This window comes from Eucalyptus grandis, chromosome 3, assembly GCF_016545825.1.
Source record: "Eucalyptus grandis isolate ANBG69807.140 chromosome 3, ASM1654582v1, whole genome shotgun sequence".
Classification (NCBI taxonomy): Eukaryota; Viridiplantae; Streptophyta; class Magnoliopsida; order Myrtales; family Myrtaceae; genus Eucalyptus; species Eucalyptus grandis.
Genome location: NC_052614.1, coordinates 63,444,904 through 63,468,702, shown reverse-complemented (window position 1 = coordinate 63,468,702; position 23,799 = coordinate 63,444,904). Strand labels below are relative to the sequence as shown.

General features: G+C 38.1%; 2 protein-coding genes, 1 non-coding gene and 1 pseudogene across 3 annotated transcripts; 2 read left to right on the top strand and 2 right to left on the bottom strand.

Annotated features, from left to right (window-relative positions):
• On the top strand, positions 1-23,799 carry LOC120291089 (annotated as a pseudogene).
• LOC120291090 (caffeic acid 3-O-methyltransferase 1-like) lies at positions 1,411-2,452 on the top strand. The gene is made up of 3 exons (XM_039308023.1): positions 1,411-1,606; positions 1,781-1,845; positions 1,961-2,452. Exons 1-3 carry the CDS (start codon positions 1,438-1,440, stop codon positions 2,255-2,257), a joined length of 531 nt encoding a protein of 176 aa, XP_039163957.1. The 5' UTR covers positions 1,411-1,437; the 3' UTR covers positions 2,258-2,452.
• LOC104449527 (caffeic acid 3-O-methyltransferase) lies at positions 6,096-7,970 on the bottom strand. The gene is given in 4 exon segments (XM_010063708.3): positions 6,096-6,505; positions 6,603-6,667; positions 6,812-7,122; positions 7,364-7,970. Coding segments are annotated over 4 exon segments (1,236 nt in total). The 5' UTR covers positions 7,930-7,970; the 3' UTR covers positions 6,096-6,211.
• Positions 16,574-16,679, bottom strand: LOC120292336. The gene has a single exon (XR_005550131.1). It is a non-coding gene; the product is annotated as a small nucleolar RNA R71 (small nucleolar RNA).

Here is a 23,799-nt window from a genome sequence, read left to right as displayed (position 1 = left end):
TACGCATCACACAACTCCTCCAACAACACAAAAATGGCTCCTGCCCAGAACACCATGACACCCTCCGTCGCTGGCGATCCAGAGGCGGCCGACAACACATGGGTCCACGCGTTGCTCTTCGCGAGCTCCACGTCTTCCCAATGGTCCTCAACGCGGCCACCCGGCTCGGCGTGTTCGACATCCTGGCCCGAGCCGGCCCGGGGCTCGGGTGTCGGCCTCCGAGGTCGCCTCTCAGGTCGCCACGCAGAACTCGGAAGCCGCTCCGAAGCTCGACCGGATGCTGCGGCTCCTCGCGAGCCACTCACTCCTGAGCTGCGAGGTGCGCGAAAGGGACGACGGGCGGGCCGTCGAGAGGCTGTACGGCCTCACGCCGGCAGCTCGCTTCTTTGTGAAGGAAGGGGAAGAGGGCTCGTTGGCTTCGTTGTTGGAACTTTCCTTCCATCCGGCGGCGCAGCAAGTTTGGTACGCCCTACCCAAGTGAAAAATATTATATAGGTTACTTTTATGTCTCGCCTAAAAACCAGCGTTCCTTCGTATTTTAGTTTTGTATTGCAATATCGAGTGAAATATTAGAGATTAGAGAGGATTGCAATCTAGGTTTTGCTTAGGAGTGATACGGATCCCGATTCTCAAAATTGGGAAAAAGAGACTGGACCAATTGATCCTAGGATTGAGAACCCCTATCACTTTTTTTTTTTCCCCACAACTTGATACTATATGTAATGAAGAAATAGATAATTAAAAAAAAAAAAAACGGTTACTTTTATTTTTTAAATTAAAAATATATGTAGTTGGTCCGGTTCGGTTCTTCCTTGGGATTGAGAATCGGATCACCCGGATATTGGTTCCACTTTTAAGAATCGAAAACAGGAATGGATCGGCCGGTTTAGTCCGTCCAGGCGGTTCTTGGTTTGGGCTGTCATTTTTGTTTTAATTATATATATTCACATGCTAATGGATGCGTGAAATAACAAATAAGTGCTGAGGTCCATATTTATGGGCCTAAACGCACCATTGATCTACTTCGGTGATAAGCATGCGATTTGACTGGGCTAAGTTGAGTTTTAGACTTTTATGCAGTGATTCATGGCAAAACTTTGATATGCTCACTCTGTTGGACACATCATGTCATTTATCTAACGTTAGACATCCTTACGTTACAATTTCTCTATGTTCAGGGAAATGATCAAAATTCAGTAAATCAGAGCATCAAAACTTCCTCTATGTAACGTATATCATATTTTCCGTTCTCAATGCTTCCTTCATGTAATGTTCTTGCCCCCGCATTACTTGTGCAGGTTGCAATTGGATGATCATATACTTGAAGGGGCAACCAATTTAAGAAAGTTCATGGAATTTCGATTTTGAGTTCATGGATATTGATCCAGCATTTAACAATACGTTCAACAAGGCGATGGCCGCTCGACGACAATAGTCATGAGAAAAATTCTCGAAATTTATCAAGGTTTTGAAGGTTTGACAACATTAGTCGACGTGGCTGGAGGAACCGGCAAGTGCCTCAATATGATCATCTCCAAGTACCCTTCTATCAAGGGCATCAACTTTGATTTGCCCCATGTAATAGAAAGTGCACCTTCTTATTCCGGTAACCCTCTCTTTCTCTCTCTCTCCTCATACAAGCTGGTGGTGCTTTTATAAGTGGATCATGTTTTTTTCTCAATCCTGATTAGAGAAATTCTCTTCATTAATTTCATGCTTTAGTTAATAGGGACATATGGTTGAACTGAATTCTGGTCACAAATTTTTCCATGATGCGTAGGGATCCAGCATGTCGGCGGGAGTATGTTCTCCACCATTCCAAAGGCAGACGCCATCATGATCAAGGTGAATATAGAGTAACACCTGAAGAAAAGATGATTTTACAAATTTTGAAACTCATACCGAAATGGTATATCATCATCGTCAATGATAACTGTGTGAAAGTATTACGAATTTACAGGATACCTTGCATAATTGGACCGATGAGAACTGCATCAAAATATTGAAGAACTGCTACGAGGCATTGTCGAGTAAAGGTAAAGCGATAGTGATAGGTGTGGTGTTGCCGGAGGACCCGGAAACAAGTGCGGCGTCGCTGTACGCCTCGACACTCGATAACACCATGTTGATGCAACCAGGAGGCCAAGAGAGAACGGAGAGGGAATTCCGGGCCTTGTCCAAAGCTGCCGGTTTCTCCGAGTTGAAAGTCGCTTGTGTCGCTAGTAATCTTTGGACGGTCATGGAGTTATACAAGTGAGAGACTATCTTTGTGTGTATCAAATTTGTTGGGAGTTTGCTTCCAGGAATATATATATTTATAAAATATTATAGGTGATCTACATGAAGTTGCCCAATTTCTTGTTATTCGAATGAGTAGCTAGTAAACATCCTTTGTATGTACCCGTACAATCATTCCGGATGTAGAAAAGAATAGGTCGTGCTTTTTCCACTCTTCCGATGACTAAAATACTCTCCATCATAATGTTTTGACAATATTAATAATTGTGGGTCCCACCTTTTTTTGAAGCATTCTTCAGCTGCTCTCTCTTTTCTTGCTGTGCCACTTTCCTTTTAATCATTTATTTTCTCTGTTCTCTCTATAAAACACCCCTCTCCCACCAATAATAGACAAGTTTTGACATCACAACGACCGTCATTAGCACACAAAAAAATAAAAATAAAAATAAAAGACTTTGTCACTAACACAAGCAACTCTCAAAGTTGAAGTCGAGATTTGCATAAACCTCCTCCTCACCCAATTAAACCTCTTCCATCTTCATTTCTTTAACTCAAAGCTCATCCGTCAGTAAAAAGGACATCTCGAATCTCTTCACTCTTCACCCCCATTTCGTCCTTTCCGCTTTGCGTTATTTGTTGTCCCATTCCGCGTCAAACTCTTCGATTGATTGATCACGAAGACGAGAAAAACTCCATAAAAGATTCATCTCCAGGAGTTGAAGTCCTCACCAAAATCCTCATGAATATCGTCAGTAATGTATGTTTCTCCATTTTTGTCTTCATGGTCCTAATCATCACTATCATCATTGGCCATCATCTACCAACCTCCAGATCCATAGTTTGAATTCGCCCCTGCTCTTGTCGAGTTGTTTACGCAAACTGAAAATGTCCCCTTCAATAATGACAATCCCATCCTTAAGATTGGTGTGGGATTTGCCCGTCTTCTCCCTCATCGTCTCTCTAAATTCCATGCCGATCTCGGCCGCTGCCATAGCCGATGATTAAGAGGGCCGCAGAGGTGATTGAAAACTTGATCCTCAAGTCTGAGCCCGCCAATTGTTTGAATCCCCATGTTTAAATCGTAATAAGGAAGTTCAATGCAAGATCCTTTAGTTCTCTGTTGTGGCAGCCTTCTTTGTTTTTTCGATTGATATTACCAGGGCTTGAGCCATGGATGGAATTAAGAGTGAACGGAGAGAAGTACGGGAGGAGAAGAAAAATGGACCCACGAAAAAAGGCAAAGAAGAAAACTAATGCGACACTACGACCGAACGAAAAAGGATGCTTAAAAAAAGGTAAACCTACAAACATTAATATTGTCACAACACTATAATAGGGAGCCTTTGTCGGTGGGAGTGGAAAAAGCACCACCCATAAGGATATCACGCAAGTTCTTTGCATTTAATACACCAAATTACTTCCCTAATAATCTATTAAATAAAGTATTTACGTTTATAAAATTTCATATATATATAGTCTCATTCTACTCTTACTCTAACTTTTACTCTCAAATTTTACAATGCCTCCTTATAGAACGTAAGAGTCGAAACCCACTTATGAAGTTAAATTGTCTACACCCTAACCTCCCTTAGAATGTAACAATTTGAACATTTCACCTCCCCATTCCGATATAGAAAGAGTAGAAGCAAACCTCATTGGTTTATATACACATTTAGGAACTAAGTAGTGGAGTAGTTGGTCGAATGAAAGGAAACACTTAATGGGAGGAACCGGAAGTAATGGGTAGAATTAAACGGGGTTATCTTGGCCCATTTCATAGATTGATGGAAACAGCACCTGATGGAGTGAACCCAAAAGTTGTCATCGTTAGCATGAGGAAGACTCAATTTCTCTCTGCCAGCGAGTGCATTTCCCCCAAGTGAATGGCTACTAGCTTGCTTATAACTGGTGTTGAGTCAAGAATCTTCTTCGTTTAATAGAAACGCTAGTGAGACGTACCCTAAAAGATAATGTCTAAAAGTGAAATCATGTATCCTGATTCGTCCTTTGAAAAGTAGGCTCGATCCCAAAGTCGCACCGTGCAAAATAGTCTTCGCATAGTCACACAAGGTATTTCATCCTTTTTCCGGCAAGCTGTCAGTCCAAAGCTTGGTTGGTGGCCGAGCAAGGATAATGGCAGCGACATTTTGGCACAAGTTTATCGGACTTGCTTTTGTCTATCTAGAACCGAAGGTGAGAAGAATAATCGTATTTAAACTCGATCGACGAATTTATCATATTAATCGAACAATACCTACAAATCGCTATTTTGACATTTCAGTTAAGTAGTCCAATCTCAACGCACGTGGTGGTGATCAAAGGGAGAAAAAGTGGCAGAGCCGGAACTTTCTCCCCACCAAAGTTGACGAAAACTCCTTCTGGATGTTCAATCTTTAAGACACTTGACCCGTAAGAAGTTGCGGTGAGTATGGAGTGACAAAATTTTCTCAATCAGATATTGTTTGAAATCAATGCAAGACCACCGTCATCTGATGTTGCTCAAGCTTTGGATGGACGTCAGTGTCTATTGGCCCCCCATTGTTCAGATTATTTCTCATTTGTCAACCCGAATAAACATTCAATATTCCGGCAACGCGGTTTTGCACGCCATGTGGCGACGTATCCTTTGTTATTATTGATATGAAGTACAAGGATGTGATATTGCTCGAGGATAGAGATTTTAGAAGAAAGTATGTTCCATCTTCCGGCAATCCTGACGGGAAATCGAAAGCTGCCATTCTCTTACTCCCGACTCTTCCCTGGTCAGAACGAACCAGATACCGGGGCAAAAAGGAAAAACAAAGTTAACATCATAAGGCGCATGTACAATCACTTTGCCTTTTTTATTTTCTCCGTAAAGAACTGAAAAAGACGACAAAAGGTGCCCTGAAGTCCGTGTTAGGATATGATTTTTTTTACGAGTGAGCACTTTAAACCACCCAATGTCATGTCCCAAGACAGAGAGTTGTCTTTACTTGGGCAAGAAGGTGGTAAGTACCTTTCAGTTAAAGGAAAACTCGTTCAAGGGTTATGGCACCGTGATTATTTGTAGTGCAATCAGGCAATAAGTCGAGAATATAATAATATCTTCCGATGATGCCATCGGGAATGGTTTTGAGGAAAAGCTATTATGCATCGAAACTAGTTTATGGAGGAGGACCCTGCACATTCCATTTTACAACAGCTTATCTCGAAGTGTCTTGCATGTGATGGTGATATATGATATTATGTACATGACCGTTACGATTTGACTGGAACGTCCGTTGCATCCGAATCTAGTCTTTGAACCCGAAACACGTTTTTAAGGGGCTGAGGTAAATGATGCTTAAAGGATAGAAGCGAGCAAATATACTAGTAAGCTTCTCGATCTCAATGGTAGATTGCTAAGATTTTACTTAGATTCTAAAGTCAGATTAGACTAGGTAGCTCGACTACACAACCGATTTGAGCTCCAATGTGAATAAAGTTTACTCAAGCAGGTTGCCATCCCAATCAAGCAAAAGGTCCTTCCCATTTTGGACCGATTATGGGAATGAAACAAAAGATACGGAAGAACTAGGACAATTATTATATGAGGTCTACCAAATGCTAGATGCAGAGGCGCATAATAGATCGATATGAATATCATGAGCTATCAAATATTTTTTGAATATTCGAATTTTGAATCTGCAGAAATAAAAAGAAATAAAAAAATACGATTAATTTTTTTTTTTGTTCTTGTTATATGTGGACTTTTGGTAATTCAAATATTCATCACCGGGTGCGTGAAATTGTTTGCGGGTAATATAGTTATGATGAGATTTTTTGCATTCAATTGGCAAACACTTTTATTACTTGTTAAGAAAAAGGGTTAAGGCTAAACCAGAAGAGGAAAATCTTAATTGCAGACATTGAATTCCACAATATCTTATTTGCTGCTAGTACATAAGACCGCCTGGAAAAAGAAAACAGAGACAGGTCGAGTTTCATCCAATCACTTAGTGAACTCAATCACTCCCAATGCAGACACAGCTTAGGCAGCGACCTTAAAGCCCGTGAATCCAGCTCCTCTGCACAGGTACTCGAACTGCTTTTCAGTCCTCTCCTTCCCTCCCGGCCGGATCAACATGGCGTTGTTGAGCATCCACGTATCGAGACGCCGTTGTCTCCTTCGGCTCGTCCAGCATTATGAAGTCCATCACGATCAACTTCCTGTTCTTGGCAGCGCCTCGTAATAGTTCTTCAAGAACTTTATGCACGACTCGTCGCTCCAATTGTGGCATGTGCGCTGCTCAATTTGCGGGCATATAGAGTTAGGACACAGCTCGCGAAATCGACTTTTGATTTGAGTGGTATAATTTATGGGAAGGATTCAATTAGCTTGCCTTAATCATGATCGCGTCGCCCTCCGGGACGCTCGCGAACATATCCCCTCCGACATGCTGCACGCCTGCACGCCATTTTTACCAAACTTATTAGAGGCCTAATTCGGGTGCAATCATGCCTCTAATTTTTGCGAGCATGACTTCGCGCTAAATATTATGAACCAAAATAAATGCGACTAGCCAGGGGATGTATGTGATAACTAATGTACCGGGATAAGGAGGAGCATGTTCGATGACTTGGGGCAAATCGAAGTTGATGCCCTTGATCGAGGGGTACTTCGACACGATCATGTTAAGGGTCGCGCCTTTTCCACCGCCAACGTCAACGAGAGTCGAGATGCCATCAAACCCATGGTAGACCTCGAGGATCTTCTTTGTCTGCGTCGCGGAGAGATCGGCCATCGCGTTGTTGAAGTACATGTTCAGGGTTGAGTCCTCCTTCATGTACTGGAATATGGTCTTGCCATGGACCTTCTGGAACAAGTTGCCTCCTCCAACCATTGCTTCCTTGACTTGGAGCCTATAATTGCCAAATAAATAAATAAAAAAGCGGGGGGTAAAGAAGGATTTGTTTCATCCAATGGATTGCTCAAACTAATTTCCTCTTTTTGGGTGTCACGATGAGAGCGTTATCTTGAGCCAGTCCTGTCCCACATCTTTTCTTCCAAATCGCAGGTAACAGGTTAAGGAATTAAACAACTAAAGAAACCAAGTAAGATTCGGATATCTGGCCAAAGTTGCGGACGGAAATTTCCGCTCACCAGACGTCGATGGTGGCTCGGTGGAAGGCGAAGAGAGAGAGCGAGCCGATGGAGCCGCCATCCTCATCCTTGACGTAGTACTTCCCGACTGGTGATATCGCGTACCGCCTCTCCACGGTCCTCCCCTCGTCAAACGTCTCGGACTTGTACGTGAGGAGCGAGTGGCTGGCGAGGCAACGGAGGACCCGGTCGATGATCTCGGGCGACTCGAGAGTCTGGGTCGGGAGGTGGGCGACCACCTCGGCAGGCGACACGTAGGCCCCGGGGCCGGCCCGGGCTATGATCCCGAAGAGGTCGAGCTCGACGGCGGCGTGCAGGATCACTGGGAAGACGTGATAGCTAGAGTACAGGAGGGCTTTGAGGCATGGGTCTTCTTCTTCGTGGCAGGGTTGTACTTGGTTTTGAGCGGAGCCCATTTTTCGCTTCCTATGCTTTTGCGTTGGACAGCGGTTTGGATGGGCGCTCGGTCGCTTCCTTGAGGTGGATAGGAATCGACGAAGGAAGTGATTCACAGATCTGGGTGGGATCGCAGACGGCGATGGGCACTTATAATCAAAGGTGAGCATGCAGGTCTGAGTAAGTGGCCGAGAAACAAAGACTAAACAACGTATCAGAGGAGTCTTGTTCTGTGGTCCACAATGGCGACGCTTCCACGGGACGTGGTTTTACAAATTATCGATAGCCTCAGGTCGGAAAATGGGGTTGCACATGTATGGGATCCCTTCCATTTGTTCGTTCAAGAGAAAATTATCAAAAAAATCTTACAATTACGTCGATTCAATTCTAAATTTATTTTTTGACCAATTGAGTTCTAAACATTTTATAATTATTCCCGATCAATTTATCCAATAAAAGTTGGCTGGCCGGAATTAGCATGGCAAGCCGACGATATTTTTAATAATATTTTATTTTTAGAAATATGTTATTAATTTCTTTTATCTTTTTATCTTTTTTTCTCTTCTATTTTTTTTTCTCCATCTCCCTCCTTCTTCCTTTGGCTCTAGCGACTAGCCCGAGGGGAGAAAGAAGGAAGAGGGAGAAGGGGAAAAATTAATAAAAATTTTCAAAAAATAAAATATTATTAAAAAAAGTTGTCGGCGTCGGCCGACTGTCATGTCAGCATTAGCCAGTTAATTTTGGGCAAATTTACTGATTGTGAAATAATTATAAAGGTTTATAGCTCAATTAGTAAAAAAGAATAAATTTATGACTGAATTGACATAATTGTAATAAATTTATGATTTTTTTGTAATTTTCCTATTGTTTGATTACTGAATTTGACAGTGCCTTGTTATATGTAGGTCGTTTTTCTCCATTTAATAGTTTAATAATTAGGTTAGACTTTTTCACTCGGTATTTAAATCATTAATGGTAAACTTTCCCTTTTTAGGGGGGAAAAAATAAAAGAGTTAGAATGTCTAACATGAAATATTAAAACGAGAGAGACCGTGGTGCATATAAGATCATCTCAAATTTCATAATTTTGTGATGGGGATGTACTTTCAAAAGCGAGCTAGAGTTAATGCAGAGTATTTTTTATGGAACTGATTTTTTTTTTTCTTTTCGTCTATGGAACTGATTTGCTACGGGGAAAAAATTCATTCGCAAAGTACCTTTCTTTTCGCTAAATCTCACAGCTTGTTTTACTTTCATGATCTGGCCGGCAGCATGCGCCACCGTTCAGTCCCCTTCCCCCCCACTGTCCTTGTCAACATCCCGATATATCCGACATGAATATCTTTTGAAAAAAGATGCCAGGATCAGAGGCTTCGATATTTATTTATGCCGAATTCATACGTAAGTAATTTGCCCGCATCGAGAAGAGCAACTTGTGGCAAATCTTGCGCTGATCCGTCTTGTACGTTGTATGTCTCTCCTCTCTCGAGTTCATGGAAGCGATGAAACTTGAAACTGAGCTGCTGAAGTTTGACTCGACAGTTCAGCCACCAAAGTGAGAAACACTACTTCTTGGAGTGCCTCGATGATATTGCAGTGCCTCGGCTGTGACGCTCCTAACTTTTTCCATTTCACCAGAATTTTGCTGTCGACTAATCTGAGGAGTAGAATGTTAGGTTGTGCACTTTGGTTATGCGAGCTAGCGTAAGAGGAGTTACGACAGCCTGCAAAGTCGGACTGAGACCATCTTGGCGGGCGTGTGGAACGAGTTAGATACCTTGCAAGTCTTCTGGGAAAAGTTTGGAAGAGTATGAAGGAGGGAGAGATAAGTGGTGATGATAAAAAAGGAGGAGAATTGAGACCGAGGGATAGGAAACAACTTTGCCGATTGAGAACAACACTTAAGAAATATATCCGTTGATCACATAACTTATTAATGAGCATCGAGAACAAAATATATATAATCAATCTTTAATTTTGTTATATGGATTTCTCAGTTGAAAAATTATATATAAAAAATTCAGAAAATTATTTCATTTATAAATTTTTAATTTATTCGATATGATCTCTAAACTTTGATTTAATATGTAATATTATCCCGAAATTTTTATTTTGTTCAATATAATCCCTAAACTTTTTAATCCATATTCACTTAGGTTCATGAATTATATGAAAATATATAATTTTTCATTTAGTTTAAGGATTAAATTAAATATATATCTATGGACCACGTTAAACAAAATAAAAATTCAAAAATAATGTTGTGTACTAAGTCAAAATTTAGAGATCATTTATGTTATTTTTCCTACTTTGGGGGGATTGAGTAATATTCCTAGTGCTCTTGGGACTCCGATTTATCCCTTGTGTACTTGATTACCCTATGCCAAAGCCTGTTATGAAGTTGATATTAATAGACATTTTCCCCACGTGATTACAGATGAATCTGGAAGATTGAGACTGTATGGAGATTAGAGTGGAGTATCTCGGGGTTTTAAAAAACAAAACGCAAACCACGAGGTTTACAGAGCTGATCTTAAAACAAGTCATTAAGCTCTTATAATTAAGGGACAGTAAGGATGTAAGAGGATCCAAGAGTCAGAAAGAAAGAATCAAATCATACAAAAAAGTACAAACGACGGCTCATGGTTCCAGAACACTCCATTGTTTGAATATACTTCTTGCCAACTTGCACTTCCTTAATTAAAGCGTTTTTACCCATGAGTGCTGATTTGGTCAGTTACATAAAAAAAAAAGTGCTCTAGCAAATATATATATATGGAAATAGGGTCATATATGTGTTTCTCCAACCTAAAATACCTTTTCATGCTTCAATTATATATATTGTACGACCATATTAAAATTTGAGTGTAGTCAACTTAGGTATACAATGAAAATTTTGTTACAATAATTTTCGTTCACTTGCAACGCATGTGCAATTATTACCAGTATCACCTAAATATCAAAAGTTCAACTAAGGAGGTTTCTATAGGCGCAAAAATAACATAAGATGAATGTTAGATGGATTTTTTTTTGCGGTCAAAATTTAGTTATCTTTTGTCGAAGTTTTTTTTTTTTTTAAATTATAAGTATTGTTGTAGAAAATTAGAGGAGTACCAAAATTTATACGGAAAAAAAAAATTAAAACCCTCGGTCGAGTCTCTAGCTGTATATTTTCGGATTACGTTTTTGCTATTTTGGTGGAAAATGTAAACGGTTCTTTTCAAGTAAGGTTTGAGAAATAATAAAAAGTTAATTAATTCGGGACAGGAAAGTGGCAACTCATACATCATTAATTGTTGGGAGAAATCTTTGAGGGCACCAATAACGTTCCAATGTCTCGGCTATAAAATTCTTCAATTTTTCATTTCACCAGAATTTCGTTGTCAACTAATTTCAGGGAAGAATCGTAGGTTTTGGACTTGTTGTATGAGCTATGGGAAGAGGAGTGTCCATTTTTTTTTAAATTAAATGTCTTCATAAAAATGCAAAACATTAAGCCTTAAACCGTCGCCTTTGCTTACTATCCTTGTGATGAAGCATTATTACTTCTTCTTTTTTCTTTTTTTAGAAGCATACAATAGCCTATGATATTATTTGGGCGAGTGGAATGAGTTGGAGACCTTGCAAATTTCTTACGAAAAAGTTTGGAAGAATAGGAAGGAGAGAAAAAAATGATGGCATTATTGAAAAGAAAGTGGATCAAGACTAGATAAAAGGAACCATGGCCTTGGTGGCCGTGATGGTTTGGGTTCTCTCTCCCTCACGAAGGGTAGGAGTTCGAATCCCCTTACGGTCGCTTGGGATCTTAAATGGGACGCCGGGGGTGATGGGTCATCCTGCTTACATGTCCCCCCAGTTTACTCGCCGACTACCGGCAATACAGGATTCCTAGTTCATAAAAAAAAAAAAAGACTAGGGAAAAGGAAATGACTTTACCGCTAAGGAAAGATAATTGATGACATGACGTGAAAAGAAGGTGGGTCAAGACTATGGGAAAGGAAATGACTTTTGCAGCTCATGAAGAACCCCAGATGATATGGCCAGATGATCTCGGTCTACAATCATAACTAAGTTTAAGGACTGTGATTCATCTTCGTTGCTCAAAAACGGCAACCTATGGCCAGATGATCTCGGTCCACAATTTTAACTTTCCAATCAACTTTAAAAAAAAAAAAAAATACCTTGACATGACTAACATTAAAATATTTAATTATTAAATTACACGTTTATCTAACAGTTTAAATTCTTAAAATAATTATTATTTATCTCACAAAATCTAATATAATATAAGAGTCCTAAGATCAAATTGCCTCTCTAACATTTTAGAATATTGCTCCACAAAAGTATTATAAAAGTATGTTATATTCAACTCTAAACAGACAATGCAATGGAGATACAAATAAGACAAAATACACAAAATTATACTAAGAATAACATTTTAAATTCAAAATCAAAATAGATTCTTCGGTGCTATGTTATAAGATTTCTGATGTAAAAACTCAAGTTGTTGGGAAATGAGTCTAGTGCTTATTCTATCCACATTGAATTTTTTAATATTGTGATCAAACTTCACGAGGGTCTCATTGCATTAGGCTGGAGGATAAGAGTCTTTGGCATCAAATGCACACATGAAGAGCATAAATTGAATTTGTTTAAAATAACCAGAAAAAAAGGGGGAATTACATGGAGTTTTCATGTAGGATCGATCAATATATGGTATATTATTTTCACCAAAATTCACTAAACACTCGTGAAATCTAACTGAATTTCTTGAAAGTCATATCTCCAAGAAGTCCCCCACTGATCTAGAAGTTGGCTGCACCAAGTGCTAAAAGTTTACTCTCACCTGTCGGTCCTCCCCCTATTTCCTAGCAAACGAAGTACTTTATGATTTGCGCTCAAGACAGACACAAAAATCGAATTTCACTCCCCTGAAGTACTACTCCATGCGAATCGAGTTTCGAGGCATAAACTGAAAAAGAAAATTTTATGGTGTAATTAGAAATAATAGCCAATTGAGGCTTTTCTTTCAGGTCCCGTTTTCCTTTTATCTAGATATGAAAAAATTTCCTCCAAAAAGCCTTCCGATTGATAAATACAAATATGGATGTCACACAAATATGTATTAAGCTAAATTTGTTAGTAACGTTCATAACGTGTTATCTATTTATCATAAATATTACTAGAGGAAATCTTGGATTGGTGGGAGGATATACCTATCCCTATCTCTAATCATATTTATTCCATTTTCTGTTCTTCTGAAAAGCCATTTGATTGATAGATTACAAATATGGATATCAAACAAATATGTATTAAGCTAAATTTTATATTAATAGAGTTCATAATGTGTAATCTATCTATCATAAATATTACCAGAGAAATTTTTTGATTGGTGGGAAGATATAACTACCCCCATCTCAAATCAATCTTGTATTCTTCCAAAAAGCCTTTTGATTGATAGATTACAAATATGTATTAAGTTAATAGTGTTCATAACAAGTGACCTATCTATCATAAATATTACCAGAGGAAATTTGCTATTGGTGGGAAGATATAACTATTCCTAACAAATCTCAAATCATATTTATTTCATTTTCTATTCCTCCAACTTTCCTCAATACTTTAACTACCCCTAATATAGGATTCGGCTTTCGTGGATTTATATATAAGATGAACCTTAAGTGCCGTTCTTGATGTGGAAAAGCTAAATTATACATTGAAATAATATACTTGTTTAAGAAATATAATACAGGATCAATATCAAATGGCTTACGATGATTATGAAATATGTTGGAGTTTTATTTATTTAATCTAATACATTGAAAAATATAACCCTAATGTTCCGCAAGTGGAAAAAGAAAATCTGATTAAACAATAATGAGGATCAAGTATAACGTGATAAATAAACTAATTGCGAATGTGTTTGGACTCCATCTAATTTTTGATGTGCCAACATGAAATTTTAGTAACTGATGAAGATCTACATAGTTTATTCAAATTTGTTTATTATTTCGTGGCTTGGCAATCCAGTCTGAATGTGGGTTGGCACAAAAAAGGGAAAGATAAAGGATTTTTTATATGAAATAAAATAAACCAAAATGCATTAGTCACATAGTATTTTTGACACTTAGCTAATTTGATTCTCATAATAGACATGCGGTACAATGACTAATCTACTTTTGATGCTTTGATTGCCAAAGAGAATATAGATAATTGCTCGTCGTTTTGTCAAAGTAGAGTTGAATTGATAACTCTATAAAAATATAGTTATTTTACCTATTTTAGGTAACAATTAATGCATTATCTATGAAAAAATATTTGGATTTCCTTCTGATTATTTGAATTTTCCTCATTTTCTATTCCTCCAACTTTCCTCAATACTTTAACTACCCCTAATATAGGATTCGGCTTTGGATTTATATATAAGATGAACCTTAAGTGCCGTTCTTGATGTGGAAAAGCTAAATTATACGTTGAAATAATATACTTGTTTAAGAAATATAATACAGGATCAATATCAAATGGCTTATGATGATTATGAAATATGTTGGAGTTTTATTTATTTAATCTAGATACATTGAAAAATATAACCCTAACGTTCTGCAAGTGGAAAAAGAAAATCTGATTAAACAATAATGAGGATCAAGTATAACGTGATAAATAAACTAATTGCGAACGTGTTTGGACTCCATCTAATTTTCAATGTGCCAACATGAAATTTTAGTAACTGATGAAGATCTACATAGTTTATTCAAATTTGTTTATTATTTCATGGCTTGGCAATCCAGTCTGAATGTGGGTTGGCACAAAAAAAAGGGAAAGATAAATGATTTTTTATATGAAATAAAATAAACCAAAATGCATTAGTCACATAGTATTTTTGACACTTAGCTAATTTGATTCTCATAATAGACATGCGGTACAATGACTAATCTACTTTTGATGCTTTGATTGCCAAAGAGAATATAGATAATTGCTTGTCATTTTGTCGAGTAGAGTTGAATAGATAACTCTATAAAAATAGAGTTATTTTACCTATTTTAGGCAACAATTAATGCATTATCTAAGAGAAAATATTTGGATTTCCTTCTGATTATTTGAATTTTCCTTATTTATGCAAAATAATGAGATATGGAGAGAATAATGAAAAGAATGGCAACCATCAGGAATTCAAATAAAAGCAGCAGTGGAAAATGGATATCAAATTAAGAAATTCTTGATTTTGTTCCCTAATGTTATCTGCAAGCGTTGGGAGATATATATTTTGGATATATCCTATTAATAGGAGAACATGAGAGAGAAGCCAGGTTTTTTGGAGTTTGATCGTTTTTTCATTCTTCTAAGAGTTTTTCAAGTATTTTGAAGAAAAGACAAAACTGGTGACAAAATTCTTGTCATTTGATTCAAGATGCTGAGTTTGATTTTTATTCTTATTTCTTCTTCTACTATGTTCTAATTTTCTTTTATTATGGCTACGATGTAGCCTAACCATGATGATGTGAATTTCATAATTTTTATATTTTACAATTGATTTCATTCATGTAAGTTATATATTATTGTGTTTAATGCTTTTGAGTGACCCGCCACCACTTGAATGATCGATGTGCATGTTTGAGATTGAGAAGTGATAATATGCAATTGCTCATTATAATGTATAACCATGAATTAAACGTGGATAGAGATATACCGCATTATTTGTATAACTTTCAGTGATAAGGTAATCCAAAAGACTCATTGTAAGCTGGGAATATTCATAGTTTTTTTTTTTTTGGTAAAAGGTAAGAATAAGGAAATATTAATAGTTTTTAATGCACTCATGTTTATTTTAATTCACATAGAGATATAGTGGATTAATAAGTTAAGTAGGTTTGCTATACCTAGAGATATGATTGTAAATAGATTAGGATATTCCACTATCACATGTTCGATATCGTTTTTGTATTCACAATAATCTGAAATTTATATCTAGTGGTTATGGTGAAATCGGATGCTCTAATATATTTATCTTATCGATTTACTGCATTTAGTCTACAAATTTCGTTTTTAATTTATTCTTAATTATAATTTGATCTGTTAGATAAATTTTAGAATTAGTCTATTTTAGTATTTAATTGGTTTATTAATTATCGATCTCCGTGGGACGATACTTTTTCTTATTATTATATTACTTGTTCGATACGTGCACTTGCGTTGAGAATTTTATGAACAAGTTTTTTGCGTTGTTGCCGGGGATCGTTTGTTTAATACTAATTAATATTGATACCAGATAATTCTAAGTTTAATCTAGCTTTTGTTTTATTTTTCAGGGTGTACATCGGTTTATAACACGTAGTCAGCAAGGGAAACTTGTTGAGCTTGATCTAGAAATCAAGCGTACATTCAAAAGGGGACTAAGAGAATAGAGAAATCACGCTAAGATGACAGACGGTGATAATGAAAATCCACATAGACTCTTAAGAGATTATGCTACGCCAACAGTTCAAGGCACCACATCAAGTATCAGAAGACCTGTAATTCAAGCAAACAACTTTGAGATCAAGTCGTCACTCATTCAGATGCTTCAACAATCAGTGCAATTCAGTGGGCTACCAAGCGATGATCCAAACGCTCACATCGATGCTTTTCTTGAAATATGTGACACCATTAAATATAATGGAGTTACAGATGATGCTATTAGATTGAGATTATTTCCATTCTCTTTTAGAGACAAAGCTAAGAGTTGGCTTTCTTCTCTTCCTGCAGGATCAATTACTACATGGAATGATATGGCTCAGAAATTTCTTGGTAATTTCTTTCCACCTACAAAGTCTGCGAAGATGCGTAACGATATTACTAATTTTATGCATATGGATAATGAATCATTATATGAAGCATGGGAAAGATTCAAAGAATTTCTTAGGAGATGCCCACATCACGAACTACCCGTATGGATGCAGGTACAAACTTTTTTATAATAACTCTAGTATAAATCTTCGTTCTATGATTGATGTAGCTGCGGGGACTTTAAATAATAAAACACCAGAAGAAATCTACAATCTATTAGAGGAGATGGCATCCAATAGTTATTAGTGACCTACTGAGAGACTACCAATGCGAAAAGTTAGTGGAGTTCACAAAGTTGATGCTTTTGCTGCAATTGCTGCACAATTTGAAACACTCAATAAAAAGCTTGATAATGTGAGCGTTTCAGTCATGAAAATTCAAAATTTGACATGTGATTTTTGTGGTGGAGGACATGTTAGCACATAGTGTCAGGTAGGTAATACTTTCAAACAATCTAGTGAAAATTCTAACTGTGTTGGGAATTTTAACAGGTCACATAATAATCCCTACTCCAACACGTATAATTCAAGATGCGCAATTATCCAAATTTTTCATGGAATAATCAGAATGTGACAAGACCATCGAGACTCAAACAATCAGAAGAGACAAAGTCAAATTTGGAAGATATAGTCACCAAACTTGCTAACACAACTCATGACTTCATCAAAAGCACGGATGTGTGATTTCAAAACCAAGAGGCTTCAATTAGAAATATGGAGATGCAAGTGGGTCAATTAGCAAGCATAATGTGAGGGAGACAACAGGGTTCTTTGCCGAGCAACACAGAGAAAAATCCAATTGAAAAGATAACGGCTATTACCCTGAGAAGTGGTAAACAAGTGGGAGAAGAAGAGATTATTAGAGACAAGGAAGAGGTGGTCAATAAACAATCAAAGGAGACAAGCAAGAGTAAACTTTTTCCAGATAATCCCAAGCCATATGTGCTGCTAATTCCATTCCCTCACCGACTCCAATAGCACAAAATTGAAAAGCAATTTTCTAAATTTCTTGATATATTTTAAAAAATTGCACATTAACATTTCTTTTGCAGATGTTTTAGCGCAAATGCCTAGTTATGCAAAAAATTTTAAGGAGGTTTTGGCAAACAAAAGGAAACTGGAGGATTATGAAACTGTAAAGTTAAATGAGGAGTGTTCGACCATCATACGAAACAAATTGCCTCCGAAATTGAAAGATTTAGGGAGTTTTACTATTCATTGCACTATTGTGGATTCTTACTTTGAAAAAGCATTATGTGATTTAGGTGCAAGTATTAATCTGATGCCTTATTCAGTTTTTAAGAAATTAGGATTGGGTGAGGTAAAAGCAACCACAGTGTCACTTCAACTGGCTGATCGATCAATTAAATATTCGAGATGTATTGTGAAAGACGTTTTGGTAAAAGTTGAAAAATTTATTTTTCCTGCAGATTTCATAGTTCTTGACATAGAGGAAGATTTTGAGGTAAAACACTTATCTTAGGTCGACCTTTTCTAGTAACAGGAAGAGCTCTTATTGATGTACAACAAGGGAAGTTAATTCTTAGAGTTCAAGATGATCTTGTTTCATTTAATATTTTTAAAGCAATGAAATATCTATCGATGATAATTCTTATTTTAGAGTTGAGACGGTTGACAAGTTGGTGAATAAGGTTTTTCAGGAAAATGTTTTTAAAGACCCATTTGAAGCATGTCTCGACTCGACCAAGGGACAAAGATATTCATAATGAGGAGATAAAGGAATACGCAAATTTCATGGAGGCAATTCCACCATATTCAAGGCAAAAAGCAATTAAATTTGAGGAGTTGCGACAACACATTACAAAGCCTAAACCATCAATTGAAAAGCCTTCAATTCTTGAACTCAAACCCTTACCTTCTCATTTGAAATATGCTTATTTAGATGGAGTTTCTTCTTTACCGGTAATTATATCTTCTTCTTTGACAGATTTGATGGAAGAACAATATAAACCCACTATCCAACCTCAGAGGTGTTTGAAGCCCTACTTTGAAGGTGGTTACAACAAGCGAAGACCACCATTGAACTTCATCCTCCAAACTAGTGATATTTGAGATAATTTGACTGAAAACTATAAAGCAAGCGCTTCTTGGGAGGCAACCCAAGCATTTTAATTATGTTTTTATTTATTTTTAAGTTTATAATTTTACGAATAAGTTTTTGGCGATACGGAGAACAAATTGATAAAAAAAAAAGGACGAGGCGCGGATAAGCGTTAGGAAAAAGTGTTAAGTCAAGAGAGCCACTTTTTGGACCTTGTTAGCAGAAAATGTCATGCAGGTGAGCCGTCTCTAGAAATTGTATTAGTGCGACCTTTTGTACATCAGTAGGGTTATATATGTGGCTCGTCATCCAATATCATATGTCCGATTTATACTTGTTAGGGTACACAAGTGCGGGCATTAGGCAAAAGAAATCCCACATTAGAGATATTCAACGCAATATAAAATAGTTATATCTTAATCGGCTCATAATTTATTAATTTAAGCTTCTTAGTGGAAGTCAGTCTAATCGGATATGTTGGCAGGACATTTTCAGACTCGAGCTCCCTAGTGAGGCAGATTACTCGGTCAATCAGCAATGTGTTCAGTCAGCGTCGGGGTTAATTGACCTACAGTTGTTAGGGGCTGGTTTAGATTGGGAAGATTAGGAAATCGAGATCCTGGGACAAAAGGTGCTCAACGAAAAGCTAAGTGGATTATTTTGGATGTCTCATGGTACGTTCAAGATCAAGGCTATATATTTTACACTATAATAAACACGAAGATAATTCTACTATCAATTCTGATAATCTCATTAGTTAAATTGAATATACCAGGTCATCATATGTCATCACCCATTTATCTTTTCTTTTGGATATCATGGATATTAGACCATCCGACTTTGTTAGCCCCGTCGAACGCAAAGAGACCCTTTTGTGACTTGAATCGCATGGAGGTTCACCAACCGGATAACATGCATAATTTATATGAGCAAAAATTATCCAATCGGTTGTAAATTTATTATATGAATGTCAATTTAGTGTTAACTTTTTCACTTTTATGTTAAATTTTTGCATGATATTCCAGAAGTCATTCGGGTCAATTTCGTCGAAAATCGATGATGTTGACGATTCAATTATTGCCGGCTTTTCATTATTCAACACAACTTGAATACTCTCTGGTCTTCGGGTGCAATTGTGAAACACCTAAGTCTAGTCAGTGAGCACACACATGTTGACATAGTTTTGTAGATTTTGTCCAAAGTCTAGTCAGTGGGCGCGCACACATGTTGACATAGTTTTGTAGATTTTGTCCATATATGGGCCCACATTGTTCAGATTAAGATCTCCTTTGTCGATTTTTTCCATATTTGCACGCGCATTGTTCGCCAATGATCTCCACTGAGCAAAATGGATTAGAATCCCTATCCCGCCACTATTTTCGTTTGAGAATCACCTTCTTGCTATTTGATAAAAGAACAGTCTTAGATGCATTAAGAAAATACGCAAAAAGTTCATGTATAAAATAAATACAATGATAGTCGGGGGCGAGGTGAAAGTAGTGGCACAGCTGCCGCCTAGGCATCGGCGAGTAGGCCCTTGCCGACCTCTGGGGACCTGGCGCGGCCGCTGCCCATCAAAGAAACCGCTTCGAAGACTGAAGTTTTCCCGTCCAGACTCAAGCTTTGGCTCATGCAGCCTCCCATTACACTAGCTTTCAAATGAGTTCAAGGTGAATGATTGCCTATGTTAGTGATGGAGAGAGGGTACGAAAGATCTAGTGACTAAGCTGGAGAAATTGTTGCCCGAAATCCTGAATAATTGCTCAAGCTTGCCCTGCGTGCAAGATCGTTGCTCAAAGACACGGTTCTGCAAAACAAGTGCTCGAAACTTGCTCTGCGTGCGAGATCTGCAGTACCGACTTTGAGGTGGACCATAACATCGACAATCATTGCGATGAGATTATAATTTGAACGCGATTCTCGTGGCATCTAGATATTATTACTATTATCATCATAAGCACCGGCCACCGGGCACTTTCAAAACTTTATTGCACGATTTTTTAAATAGATAATTTCATCGACGAGCATTGCGATGCCACCCCAGTATGACTCCCCGTTGAATAGTGGTGCTTCTGAAGCAAGCAAACCAGAGTGAAAGTTGACTGATCGTTGGGAAAGTTAAGTAAAGCTTTGTGCACCTCTCCAATAACATAAAAGCATGCATGCAGCGAGAGTAACATGCATGCTCAGAGCTTAATTCCACAACCCCAATCAACTCCACAAATCTAGGTATAGAAATAAAAACATGGCTCTTGTCCTAGACACTAAGACACCTTCCAGTGCCGACGGTCAAGAGGTGGTTGTCGACAACACATGGGTCCACGCGATGCTCTTCGCGAGCTCCCATGTCTTCCCATGGTCCTCAACGCAGCCACTCGGCTTGGCGTGTTCGACATCCTGTCCCGAGCTGGCCCGGGGGCTCGGTTGTCGGCTTTTGAGGTTGCCTCTCAGCTTGCCACACAGAGCTCGGAAGCTGCTCCAAAGCTCGACCGGATGCTGAGGCTCCTTGCAAGCCACTCGCTCCTGAGCTGCGAGGTGCATGAGCAGGATGATGGCCGGGCTGTCGAGAGGCTATATGGCCTCACGCCGGCAGCTCGCTACTTTCTGAAGGATGAGGAAGAGGGCTCGTTGGCTTCATTGTTGGAGCTTTCCTTCCATCCGGCTCCACAGCAAGTTTGGTACGCCGTATACGAGTGAAAAACATTACATACGCTCACTATATTTCTGGCCATAAAACCAATCAAAATGCAAGAAAACACGTGGAGTTCGATCTTCTTCTCTTTTTTTCCTATGTAGAATTTTTTTGTTAAGAACACTACTAAAAAAAGAAAAATTTTCATAAGCGAAGTTAGATTGTTGAAAACTGCTTAGTACAATTGTCACCTGCAAAAACCCGCTTGCATTTTCCATGGTTGTTGCCCTTATAAAGTAAAACTAGCTGGACGCTGTAAGTAAGAACTATGCGAAACGCATGGCGTCGGTATTTGTATTTTGTGGAATAGATTTTTGTTAGGAGCATTATCAGTGTAAAAAAGTAACTATCCATTGATACATCTCGAAAATACAGCTTAAATGTGTATGCATCATTAAAAGATCTGCCTATGGAAGTTTTCTTTTTCGCTATTAGTGTTTTTAACAAATACTATTCTTCTTAATATAGGGTTTTCTGTAAATATCCAGAGCACATGATCAACTTTCTTGATTGAGATCTCGATTTACTAGAAACAAATTGATACGTCAACTGCGAATTAACCCTCATCCATGTTATAATCATCGTATCCAACTCACCTAGGCGGACCAAACCCTCTTTTTTTAAGGTAATGTGTCGGAAGATATAAAATTGAGTGGAATATTGAGAGGATTGCAGTCTAACTTTTTGCCTTGTGAATGCATGCTTTGACATATATATATATATAGAGAGAGAGAGAGAGAGAGAGAGAGAGAGAGAGAGAGAGAGCCGTATAATTAATTAGTGGAAGCACGTGACACAATCAATTAATTAATGGAACCCGGAAACAATAAATGAGAGCGGAGGTCCTTATTGATGGGCTTAAAAGCAACATCAATCTACTCCGCTGATAGGCTTGCGATTGACTGGGTTGAGTTTTTAGAATTTTATGCAGCAATTCATGGCAGGACTTTGATAGGAATAGTCTTCTGGACACATCATACCACCATATATCTAGCATTAGATATTCTAACGTAACAAGTTCTCCATATTCAGGTAAATAATTAGGATTTATTAATCAAAACATCATAAACCTCATCTATCTTATGCATCCATCATTTTGCATTCTTAATGCTTCTTTTGTGTGATGGTTTTGCCCCCATGCTATGTGCGCAGGTTGCAATTGGACGATCACATAATTGAAGGGGGGAACCAATTCAAGAAAGTTCACGGAATCTCAATTTTTGAGTTCATGGATATTGATCCAGCATTTAACAACACGTTTAATAAGGCGATGGCCGCTCTAACGACAATAGTAATGAAAAAAATCCTTGAGATTTATGAAGGTTTTGAGGAACTGACGACATTAGTTGACGTAGCTGGTGGAACCGGCAAGTGCCTCAATATAATCATCTCCAAGTACCCTTCTATCAAGGGCATCAACTTTGATTTGCCTCACGTAATAGAAAGTGCACCTTCTTATTCCGGTAACTCTCTCTCTCCCTCCCTCTCTCTACTTATACAGCCTTTAACAATATGTTTTGAACTATTGGTGGTGCTTCTAGGAGTGGGTCAAGTGTTTCTCCAACCCTGATTAGAAAAATTTCCTCCAACTAATTATATGATTAATGGGTTGCAAACGTGGATATTACTCGTACTAATTTTTTGATATGGTACTTTAAAAAAAATTAATTCGCCTGTAGCAATCCTTATTTAAAAAATCAGGCGTGTAGGAAATGTTAAAAAGTTATTCTAGAGGAACACTTGCATAAAGTTGGACTATTCTCATGTCGTTATTTGATCCTGTTTTCACTAATAATGAGCTTTTGAACTCATTAGTATTCGTGTTTTAGTTAATAGGGGACATATGGTTAAACTAAATGCCGGTGACAAATTTTTCGACCATGTGTAGGAATCCAGCATGTCGGCGGAGTATGTTCACCGCCATACCAAGGGCGGATGCAATCATGATCAAGGTGAATATAAAGTAACACCTCACGAAAAGATAACTCAATCATTTTCAAAGCCATGCCTAATAATATTATTTCATGATCGTCAATATGATATGACGAATTTACAGGATACCTTGCATAATTGGAATGACGAGAACTGCATCAAAATATTGAAGAATTGCTACGAGGCACTACCGAGTAAAGGTAGAGCAATAGTGATAGACTTAGTGTTGCCGGAGGCGCCAGAAGCAAGCGCGGCATCGATGTATGCTTCGAGACTCGATAATACCATGTTGATGCAGCCGGGAGGTCAAGAGAGGACGGAGAGAGAATTCCGGTCCCTGTCGGAGGCAGCCGGTTTCTCCGAGTTCAAGGTCGCTAGTGTCGCTAGTAATCTGTGGGCGGTCATGGAGCTCTACAAGTGAGAGACTCTTTGCGTACCCAGTATGTCGAGAGTTCGCTTTCGAAAATCACGAAAGACTGTCTTTCCATGGATATTTTAAGTAAATTGAACTGCTGAGATCGCATGATAATCT